Source organism: Triticum dicoccoides, chromosome 6B (assembly GCF_002162155.2).
Source record: "Triticum dicoccoides isolate Atlit2015 ecotype Zavitan chromosome 6B, WEW_v2.0, whole genome shotgun sequence".
Lineage (NCBI taxonomy): Eukaryota > Viridiplantae > Streptophyta > Magnoliopsida > Poales > Poaceae > Triticum > Triticum dicoccoides.
In genome coordinates, this window is record NC_041391.1 from 562400639 (window position 1) to 562412232 (window position 11594).

At 42.7% G+C, this 11594-nt stretch overlaps 2 protein-coding genes across 3 annotated transcripts in view; one reads left to right on the top strand and one right to left on the bottom strand.

The window, feature by feature from the left end:
- LOC119322225 (KH domain-containing protein At5g56140-like) overlaps positions 1-3876 on the top strand; it is a 5599-nt gene extending 1723 nt beyond the window's left edge. Inside the window, exons 3-7 of one of the 2 annotated variants that reach the window (XM_037595725.1) lie at positions 1412-1560; positions 2282-2386; positions 2467-2583; positions 3064-3207; positions 3296-3876. In XM_037595725.1, coding sequence (XP_037451622.1) covers positions 1412-1560; positions 2282-2386; positions 2467-2583; positions 3064-3207; positions 3296-3448 — 668 coding nt within the window. In that variant the 3' untranslated portion in view covers positions 3449-3876. The remainder of the gene's footprint in view (positions 1-1411; positions 1561-2281; positions 2387-2466; positions 2584-3063; positions 3208-3295) is intronic. The other variant, XM_037595726.1, reaches the window with a different exon arrangement.
- An 807-nt stretch (positions 3877-4683) lies between these two features.
- On the bottom strand, positions 4684-10321 carry LOC119321271. The gene is made up of 9 exons (XM_037595032.1): positions 10079-10321; positions 9676-9993; positions 9405-9554; positions 9245-9319; positions 9119-9156; positions 8980-9021; positions 8811-8873; positions 6651-6718; positions 4684-4764 (listed from the first exon to the last, which is right to left on the bottom strand). The coding sequence occupies exons 1-9, from the start codon at positions 10258-10260 to the stop codon at positions 4684-4686; spliced, it is 1017 nt and encodes a 338-aa protein (XP_037450929.1). The 5' UTR covers positions 10261-10321.
- Positions 10322-11594: the final 1273 nt, after the last annotated feature.

Genomic DNA, 11594 nt, shown 5'->3' on the forward strand with positions numbered 1-11594 from the left:
GGAGTATTGCGTTAGCAAATGATGGAAACTCTTTAATATCTTTTGTTTCTTCACCACCCTACCTACCACTACCCCACCTCGCCACTCATCATCTGCTTTGGTTTAGACACCTAGTTTGGCAACATGGTTTTATCAAAAACGTAGTAATCTAAAACCTCAGTATTCAGTTGCCTAGGCAATGAATACTTCAGTTTCTAAAAACCACATTTTTATTTCTTCTTCAGTTTCGAAAAGAGTGGTCAAGACCTATTTCTTAAATACTAAAAAAAACATGGTATTGGAGAAACACCTCAAAGTTTTGAAAACTGTGGTTTCTGAGAAAACATAGTATGGAGTATTCTCCAAATACTTAAAAAAAAACTGAGCTGCCAAACGCAGCCTTAATCTTTATCTCCACGAATTCATGTACTCATCCGCAACTTTACATGCCTAATCTTTATGAGCATGGCGTCCCACGACTATCTCATTGTAGCTTAGTCTTAGATGAATGGCTTCACTAACTTGGCTGAGGCTTGCTGGACTACATTGACTTTGTCTCATCCAGCAACCTGATGGGGGCATGCCTTTTGAAAGTACTAAGCTGCATAGTACCTCATTTTCTGTCACGTCCCAATGTGTCATGATCATCAGTGAGCTTGCAGCCGTGCAATTCTCTATTACCAGTCCACGGGTTATTTAGAAGAGGAGGATTTATTACTTTGTCTCTAGGGAAAGTAATCCTAACTAATCTTCATTCATAGAAATAGATGCTGCCATGCACCCTTTAATCTTCATTCATAGTAATCCTAACAAAACTGTGCTAATCATGATATAAAGAGACATGTCATGCCCCCTTGAGCTTTGACCCGGATGCCCATGACACTAGACGGCATGTCTATGGGGCAATATATATCCTTCCTTGATGGGATTATTTGTGGCAGAGGATATTTTAGATTACCAGGATCACAGGGAAGCTCCAACTTAGTTGGATAAACACCAGTGTGCTAATCTTTTATAGCTGTAATTAATAATCTTACAACATTATAGCTGTAATTAGGATGCAAAATTTTAAGCATTTGATGTATACCTTTTTCGTGTTGCTCCGTTTAGCTGTAATGTTGTAACTATATTTATATTGTTGAATTCTGCTTGTTCTATGAATATTTGTTCTGCTACTATTTTTTTCTGCAAGTGCGAATTAATTAATTTATCCGCATATCTTTTCAGCATAATTTATTAGTGCTTTACAACTAACTATACAGATTTGCAGTTGACACTATTATGACTTTGTTAAATTTTCCTTGTTAAGGGATGAAAGGTTCTGTAGATTAGTTATTTACACTAACTCGTCAGGTATATATGTATATTGCTAATCACTAATTCTAACTGCTGACTTTCTACATCTTGTTCTTGAAATTGCAATTTGAAACAGAAATTTTACGTGTTTCCACACTATTGGAGAACGCCTCCCTTTTAAACCAAAGTGGCTTTGAACATGGTAGTCCACTAACATCGGGAGGATTATATTCAAATGGAGCAGCAACTGATATGAATGGATGGACATCAGCATTTCAATCAGAAGTATGGATACTGACCATTTAACATAACTTACTCTTACATGTCTAATTACCATCTCTAACTGACTGTCACACTAACAGACCTGGTTACGTTCTTGGTACCACTTGGTCCTTATGCTAATTTATTATTCCTGAAATCTTAAATCTGGGGTTTCAAGCTGCTTTTTGCACTGCTAAAGCTAATGCTCTTGATACTGCTTGATCCTTATGCCAACTTTGCTAACTTTATTATCCCTTCCAGGCAGAGGGTTCAAAAGATGCCATTAAACTCCTCTCTGTATCGCAACTGTTGGATTTTGGAACTTCGGATAACATGCTAACACTAACTCACTAATGCGGCACCATATGTCAGAAGTCTAACCAGCATGCTACTTAATTGACATGCTAACGTCAGTATGCTAGTTGGCCACAGTGATGCTACTTATTACTACACATTTTTGTTGCTACCTTAAGATGAGTTGGGATGATTATTACACAATATTTGAGAGTATCTGAACTGGAAGATAGTGTTGACTTTGTAGATCTTTATGATATTGATAGCAAAACGAACCGTGGTAACTGTTATTTGTAATCCTGTAACTATTCTGATTGCTCATAAGTCATGTGTGTTTGACTAGTTCTTTACATTTGCCTTGAATTTTGTAACTTTTCAAGTGCTTACAGCAAAAGCTACTCCTGTCGCTCCATATCCATTGTTCTAAATAATCGAGCTGTAACCATTGCAGAGTTCATCAGCTTATAGTTGGCTTGGAGGTTCTCAAGGCAGCTCATCTGGACTAATTGTCAAGAAAACAATGAGGGTTGATATTCCAGTAGACAAATATCCAACAGTAAGTGTGCTATTACTATGTTATTACACTTTGAATTGTTGTGGGAGTTGTGTTATGATGCTTTTTGTTTATTTTTCTAGTACAACTTCGTTGGTCGCATCCTTGGTCCCAGAGGAAATTCCTTGAAGCGAGTGGAGGCAACTACTGACTGCCGTGTGCTTATAAGAGGCCGGGGTAGCATTAAAGATCCAGCTCGGGTAAAACTCTTGATACCATGCTTTCTTAATCTCCCCAGTTAGATATATTGGCAAATCTGGAGCATATTTATTGGCTTGTTTCAAGCAAATTTGTACCATAAGCATGTTTAGGAAAAGGTATATCATTTTCACCTTTCCTATTACCCCATGTTATAAATAGAACCTGGGGTTTAGTTTTTGTGGCAACCCCACTCCTATCACTTGTTATCTATACTGGCTGTTTTTCAGCTTTCTCCCCAGTGGTTTCTTATTGTTAATTTTTATTTTATGTTATTTCTGAGCTTACATATTTCTGTAAGAGTGAATTATAACCAAAGAATTGCTTGGTTCTGGCGGAAAAAGCTTGTACTACTTGTTTTCGGCCTGTTTCCAGTGGTAACCATATGTCATTCAAGTGTTATTTTTCCCCCTTTCTGCATGCTTGTGTTTGTTTTGTACTTCAGTCGACTTCACCTTGTAGTTTGTGGTGATGCTTTGTAGGAGGAAATGATGCGTGGAAAGCCAGGATATGAACATCTGAATGAACCCCTACATATATTGGTTGAGGCAGAGCTGCCTGTTGAAATTATTGATGCTCGTCTGATGCAAGCCCGCGAGATCCTTGAGGATCTGTTAAGGCCAATGGTATGTATTTATATTGATATCTCCTCTATTTGTCTTCTGATTCTGCAGAATCAGTGCCTCAAAATTCTTGTATTCTATTATCTATAAGCAGGACGAGTCTCAGGACTTCTTCAAGAAGCAGCAGCTCCGGGAGCTTGCAATGCTCAACGGCACCCTCCGTGAGGAAGGGATGCAAAGATCTGGTTCCGCATCCCCTTTCCACAACAGCCTTGGAATGAAGAGGGCCAAGACAAGGGGGTAAAAGGCCACGAGTACCATGGGAGAAGCAATCATCTGTCCTGAGACGGAAACTGAGTATGCCTATGGGTTTGCCTTCGTGGCTAATGGCGCAAAAAAGGTCTGGTCTCGCACCGCTAGCGTCGGAGCAGCCCGTACTTGATAATACATATGCCTGGAGTCGTGTTCGCTGCTACTGGAGAGGTTTGGTTATGGCAAGACTGGGTGTCGACTGTTGAGCTATATATCGGGTTGTGCAAGAAGTGGTTTGTGTATTGCTATGAGCTATGACTGGGGTTTTGATTTAAGGTTCTTGTGCTTGTATTTGAACTTTTGAAGAATGTTATCTGATTATGTTATTTGGGATTGAAATGATGTTGTAATTTGTTACAGTTATTGTATTGCTTAATAATAGATCGATATTGTAATATATAGGTGCTGGTATTTGCATTATTCCGTGCAACGTCCTTTGTGACATTGTCAATGTTTGGACGTGAAACTATAGATGTTTTATGTTGATGAGACGATGAACCCGAAGCTTTGGTTACTCTCGTGCAACACCGTGTCCAACGACCAGTTCATTGAGGTGCTCGTCAGTCTGTGCTATCTGGTATGCGAGGCGCCGGGCAATCCACGAAGGCGAGAGTAGGCGAGTTCCAAATCCCCTTGTCGATGCATCTATTTACAAACCGTTACTTGGAGGAGATTAAAGACCAGTAGAAGGAGAATGTACAAAGGAGGGCTGTTGCAGTTCCTCAAGGGCCACAGTGTTTCCCTCCACCTACTGGAACCATAAAATGATGCAGTTTTACCAATTCATGGTGATGAGATGACGAATCTGAAGCTTTGCTTATTCTCCTTATGCAACATCATGTCCAGACCAAGTCATTGAGGTGCGCGCCACTATCTACGTGCTAGTATTTGGTATGCGACGCGACAGGCAATCCACAAAAGCGAGTTCCAAATCCCTGTGCCAACGCATCTGTTTATAAACCGTCACTTGGAGGAGATCAAAGATGAGCAGAAGGAAAATGTACAGAGGGCCACACTGGATCCCTCCCCGAATGGAACCAAGAAAATGAATACTGATGCAACAATGTCACCTACAATATCCAGAGGAGCTGTCGGCGTGATTTGTAGTGATGATCATGGTGTTTTTGAAGGGGCCTCGGCAGTTGTTATTGAGGGGATCACTGACCCAAAAATCTTGGAAGTATTGGCGTCCCTTATTTATTTATTTATTTATTTTGGCTTGTGACTTTAGTGATGAACACTCCTGATGTTGGCCGTCAGGTATGGTTCTCGAGTCCACCACCACATGAAATAAAGGGTGCCTTTTATCTAAAAAGAAAAAAAAGCAATTACAACTAAAAGCTTACAGCGTTCTCGGCTCACAGCACACAACTCAAAGCAACTTTTTCGTCAAACCTTAGCCTAGCGTTTTCTGCCTAGTCATAGTGGAGAGTAACTCACAGCACACAACTCAAAGCAACTTTTTCGCCAAACCTTAGCCTAGCGTTTTCTGCCTAGTCATATGTTACTAGTCTATATTATTACCTTCATAGTGGGTAGTGTCATAGGTGTGGTAACATAGTTGCCTTCATTTATTATTTTATAGATTCATTATGCACTGGAAAGCGCTATGTGATGATAACATATTATGTTACTCTATTTGCATCTCTTCTCATTAACTACTTGCCATATCACCATTTTTGCTTATGTGGCATCTATGTTACTTACTCCCACTATGACCAGCCTAAGACGAGTCATAGTGGAGAGTAACTTAGACTAGTAACATACATGTGTTACTAGTCTATGTTACTACCTTCATAGTGGATAGTGTCATAGGTGTGGTAATATAGTTGTCTTCATTTATTACTTTGTAGACTCATTATGCATTGGAAAGCGCTATGTGATGGTAACATATTATGTTACTCCCTCCGTCTCAGTTTACAAGTCCTACGCATATAGTGTTGGAAATATGCCCTAGAGGCAATAATAAAATGGTTATTATTACATTTCCTTGTTCATGATAATTGTCTATTGTTCATGCTATAATTGTGTTATCCGGAAATCATAATACATGTGTCAATACATAGACCACAACATGTCCCTAGTGAGCCTCTAGTTGACTAGCTCGTTGATCAACAGATAGTCATGGTTTCCTGACTATGGACATTGGATGTCATTGATAACGGGATCACATCATTAGGAGAATGATGTGATGGACAAGACCCAATCCTAAGCATAGCACAAGATCGTGTAGTTTGTTTGCTAGAGCTTTTCCAATGTCAAGTATCATTTCCTTAGACCATGAGATCGTGTAACTCCCGGATGCCGTAGGAGTGCTTTGGGTGTACCAAACGTCACAACATAACTGGGTGACTATAAAGGTATACTACAGGTATCCCCGAAAGTATCTGTTGGGTTGACACGGATCGAGACTGGGATTTGTCACTCCGTATGACGGAGAGGTATCTCTGGGCCCACTCGGTAATGCATCATCATAATGAGCTCAATGTGACCAAGTGTTTGGTCACGGGATCATGCATTACGGTACGAGTAAAGTGACTTGCCGGTAACGAGATTGAACGAGGTATTGGGATACCGACGATCGAATATCGGGCAAATAACGTACCGATTGACAAAGGGAATTGTATACGGGATTACCTGAATCCTCGACATCGTGGTTCATTCGATGAGATCATCGTGGAACATGTGGAAGCCAACATGGGTATCCAAATCCCGCTGTTGGTTATTGGCCGGAGAGCTGTCTCGGTCATGTCTGCATGATTCCCGAACCCGTAGGGTCTACACACTTAAGGTTCGATGACGCTAGGGTTGTAGAGATATTAGTATGCGGTAACCCGAAAGTTGTTCGGAGTCCCGGATGAGAACCCGGACATCACAAGGAGTTTCGGAATGGTCCGGAGGTGAAGATTTGTATATAGGAAGTCCAGTTTCGGCCACCGGGAAAGTTTCAGGGGTCACCGGTATTGTACCGGGACCACCGGAAGGGTCCCGGGGGTCCACCGGGTGGGGCCACCGGGTGGATCAAGAAGGAGGAGACGTCTTCCCCAATCATACGTGTGTGTTGAACGCGGAGGTGCCGTCCGTTCGACACTAGGATCTTCGGTGATTTGGATCACGACGAGTACGACTCCCTCAGCGACCTACAAGGGTATGTAGATGCACTCCTCTCTCTCGTTGCTAGATGACTCCGTTGCATTTGTCAATGATGAGGTACCAGAACTTTTAACAGGACTTGCCAGCGAAACTGGAGCAACAGGAGCACCTGCAGCACAGCAGACAGTTGGAATAGCAGCAAGTAGCGAAACACAGACTAAGCAAAAGGAAGGCACCATTTCTGGTGGAAGTGCAATCATGAAATATCATGCAAATAGAATAGCCATAGAATGTGAAGCAACCAACACTAATAGAAAAAGGGTCTATTGTCCCGGTTCATAAGGGTCTTTAGTCCCGGTTCTGGAACCGGGACTAAAGGGTCGTTACTAAAGCCTCCCCCTTTAGCCCCGGTTTTTACACGAACCGGGACTAAAGGCCGTCCACGTGGCCGCTGCTGGGAGGTCCACCTTTAGTCCCGGTTGGTAACACCAACCGGTACTAAAGAAAATTTTATGAATTTTTTTTGGATTTTTTTTTAATTTCAAATTTCTGAATTATTTTAATCTCTAATCACCCCTCATCACTGCTCAATTAAACCTCTAATCTCTAATCACCCCTCATCATTCCAAATCATCTAACTTCCCGGACGATCACCCATCCTCTCACTACTCCAGCCTGAGCACGCTTAACTTCCGGGTTCTATTCTCCCTCGTTTCCAAGTCTGCACTTGTTGTTTTCCTGACAATAGTAAGATGTCAATCCTATTAACCCTCAGGAATTTAGCTTGAACATGAAGTCACACATTTCACTGTTTGAGTTTGAAACTATTGTTCTAAAAACAATAATTATTTAGTAACACTAATATTTCTTGAATAAGTAGTTTGACCACGGTTTGACCATAATTTGACCAGATTTGACCAAAATTTTAAAAAACTAAAATAATTATTTAGTAACACTAATATTTCTTGAATAAGTAGTTTGACCATTGTTTGACCATAGTTTGACCACAGTTTGACCAGATTTGACCAAAATTGAAAAAAACTAAAATAATTATTTAGTAACACTAATATTCTTGAATAATTATTTAGTAACACTAATACTTCTTGAATAAGTAGTTTGACCAGATTTAACAAAAATTCAAAAAAAACTAAAATTTGAGCATAACTTTTTTCCTTTTAGAATTTGAGGATTCTAAAAAATTGCAAACAGGCCATAGGCTGTTAAAATCGGATGCGGATTTTCGTGCTGAATTTTTTCATATATTATATGTTTTTTTCGACATCGTATGCAAAAGTTATAGCCGTTTTACATTTTCCCTACACTTTTTGCAAAACATGTCCAAATTTATGTTTTTAAATTTTCCTAACTAGTAGATGTAGTAATATAACTACATCTCGAAGAATTTTTTTTTGAATTTTTTATCATTTTCTTTTATATTTTTGAAAACTAAAATGGTGATACACCGGGGGGGGTAGGGTTTGAAAATGGGACCATTAGTACCGGTTCGTGGCACAAACCGGTACTAAAGGTCTCAATCCCATTCGTACCGGTTCGTGCCACGAACCGGTACTAGAGGTTGGTCCTTTAGTACCGGTTCGTGCCACGAACCAGTACTAATGGGCATCGCATCCTTTAGTACCGGTTCGTGGCACCAATCGAAACTAAAGATCGCATTTGAACCGGGAGTAATGGCTGTACGGTGCCCTCGCCGCTCGAACCGGGACTAATGCTCACATTAGTCCTGGTTCGTAATGCAACCGGGATTAATGCTCTTTTCTGGCCGAACGAAAGCCCTGTTTTCTACTAGTGCAATAGAAGAATGACAGAACTGAAAAATTATGGGAAAGATGTTTCCATTGAAGATGTTCAGAGATAAATAAGGGAAAACAATGTGCACTACAACCAGACACTAAGGGGTGGAACAGAATGTAGCAGCACAAGGTATTGTAGGCCAACAGGCTGTGATGTGCTCGCATTTGGACGTTTGCCTACATTATTTAGAGAAAACTTCTACAAATAGGGGCAAACAATGCCCTTAAGACCGAAAAGGGAGACTTCCAATAAAATGTAGCATGGCCGAGGTATTTACTGATTCATAGACCACATCACAGGAATGCTTAAAGCATAAATCAAGTGAAACAAAACAAATCGGCAAATATTAAAGCCACAGCAGTAAAAAGTAGAGAGAAACATAAGCGGAGAGTAAAGCAAAACGGTGGCAAATGACATAGGTAGAGAGCAAAACAAGAGTGAGAGGTTACCTTCCTTCATAATTTGTTGGAGCAGGGAAGTCGCTTTACCTGAACCAGCTCGTAAGCTTTCATCTGAAGATAACACGAGTTCATCAGTCGCCACACATACGACATACACATGAAATACCAAAAGGTGGTTACTTTTGTAAAACAACAGGGCAGCAGAGTAGAAACAAACCCATGATAGTCGCAAACCATTCCTTTGCATCCTCAATGAATTCTACGCATTACAAAGAAAGAAAAAAGATTCATGGTTATTCAGTGATAGGTATGTACAGAGTACACAAGTCTGCAAAGGAGATATTCGTTAGTTATACCGAAACTTGAGTTGGCTAGAGATCTTGTGTAACGCTGACTGCAAAGAAGCAAGAAACGTCAATGAGATGACCGGACCAGAGAAGATGCTATTAGCCCAGCAAATAAGATTGTGGATGCTGTTTTACCTCCCCCTGAAAAGGATGGCCCTGGCAACAGCGGCTGGTCGTAGTTGGGGACGCTGTTCCTTCACGCGCCGCCTCCTGCACAATCTAGCAAATATCACCGATTGTAGTGTGCACATTGAGCAGCAAATAACTAGCATAGGCTTGAGATCAGATGAATTACCCAGAGCCAACGTCAATGGGAAGCACTTGGTGCGGCTTGGTGTAGCAAGTCGGCAATGTGAGCGGCCTGTTGAGCTCTGGGGTCCTCGAAGCTAACCTGGAGAGGATGTACACAGCCTCCCTCCTCACTCCATCCCAGTCCATGCACGCCCTAACCAGCATATAGGGTGATTCACATTTTTGAAATAAGAAAACTCATATGGAGAACCCTCCATGCATGAATTCAACGGTATGAGCAATGCGTGCAAGTTAGAGGTTGTAGGGAGAGATACCTGAGCTGCTCCGACGAGAGCAGGGCTTGGGCCATGACACGAGGAAATGTGTGGTTCGCTTTCGTTTTGCTGGCATCAACGACGTGCTGCATCCAATGGTGGGCCCGGAGCATGTCCATGGCGGACTCATCCCCGGCGGCGATGCTGGCCAAGTACTGGTGCATCAAGAGGAAGTTGCGGAAGGCGTGGGCGTGGAGGCTCCTGGGGCCGGCAGGCAGGAAGCCATCAAGGTAGTCGATGGCGTCCTCCCACAGGCCCTTCCTCACGAGCCCCTGCAGACGCTCCAAGCAGAAGGGCTCGCTCGCCTGCAGCATCAGCCTGCAATAGTAAACCTAGATCAATTCCGCAAACAAGTAGACAGCCCTGGACTGGTTCCTGTGCTGAATTGGGGAAGGGGACGTACCCGTTGAAGGCGACATCGTAGCGCTGGCGCGAGAGGAAGGCGAGGAGTCGCCGGTGGCGAAACCGCGACAAGCAGGGGTTCTCCGCTTCGCCGGGGAGCTCGGCCGTCGTCGTCACACCGGGGCAGGGTTCGGAATCGGGGTCGAGGTCTAGGTCTAGGGATTTGGGGGCTTGGGAGCACATCCTTCCTCAACGCGGGCGGATTCGACCTGTTGGGGAAGAGGGGATTGCGGTCGTATAGGGATTGCAACTGCAGACTCGGTTTGTTTTTGGAAGATGACGAGATGAGGGGATTCGAGGGACATCCTCTTTTCCTTCGCGTATCGGCCACGACATCGCATGGTCAAGATCGATCTCCTACTGCCGATGGAGCCGGATCCCCTAACGTACGGCCCCCTGCCGTTGGGCCGCTGACGGGTGGGTCTGGGCCCACACGTCAGTGTGTGGGCCGTACGTCAGACAAGCCGCGTCCACTGCCGATACAGTTAGAGCATCATCGTTGTACCAACTGCTAACCAAACTGATGAACAAGCAGCCATTTGGGAAGAACTAGGTCTTGGCAACATCATGGGGTATGTTATCATTCGCATTTCAATATCACTTCGACATGATCTCCTTCTCGGATGGGGTTGAATGGCATACTTACATATGCCTCCTATCACACCAACCCCAGGTGACGGCGTTCCTGACACTAGTGCAGAACCGGGCAATAGCACCGGTTCGTAAGGCCCTTTAGTGCCGGTTTCATAACCGGCACTAAAGTGTGGGCACTAAAGGTCCCCTCCTTTAGTACCGGTTCAGCACGAACCGGTGCTAAAGGGAAATCACGTGGCACGAGCCAGCTCCAGGGGCCTGGAGCCCTTTAATACCGGTTGGTAAGACCAACCGTTACTATAAGATTTGGGGGGTTTTTAGTTTTATGATTTCTTTTTCATTTAATTTTGTGTTTTTATTTTAATTTTTTTTCGTTTGCTGGTATTTTACGATACTACACATTGTACACGTTATGCATATATATATAGAATTTCTAGTAGAACCAATCATGCATATATATATCATCAATGTCTCACAAACCATCATATTAATTAATTCACACATACACACATGTATAGCTATATATAATTTCTCCTACATATGCATGTTGCCTTCGGAGCCAGTGGCATTAGCCTAATTGGTGCCTTCGGAGCACGATGATAATTGGAAGTGGTTTTCATGGGGGCGGTAGCGGGTAATAGTATTCTCCCTTCGGATTTATGACCTAGTCGAGCAAAAATCCCGCTATTTCCTCTTGAAGTGCCTCTACGCGCTCCGTTTCTAGGAGCTTCTCCCACACCTCTCCGAACTGTTAAGAAGGAGATCAATATGCATGTGTATTAGTTGTGTGACTAGATATCGATAATGGTGTAAAAATTGTGAATAGTGTTTTGACAAGCGTACCCATTCCTGTCTTTGAGATCTGCTCCTTTCGGACGCCATCATGTGAATGTTCTCGCAAACGCAGAATGCACACAGATCAG

Excerpts from the sequence above, each read along its gene's own strand:
- LOC119321271 (XM_037595032.1), bottom strand. The coding sequence starts at position 10,260 with ATGTGCTCCCAAGCCCCCAAATCCCTAGACCTAGACCTCGACCCCGAT. Across the intron at positions 9,320-9,404 it reads CCCATTGACGTTGGCTCTGG|GAGGCGGCGCGTGAAGGAAC; the intron begins GTAATTCATCTG and ends TAGATTGTGCAG. Across the intron at positions 4,765-6,650 it reads GTACCTCATCATTGACAAAT|ATAAAAGGCACCCTTTATTT; the intron begins GCAACGGAGTCA and ends TTTTCTTTTTAG.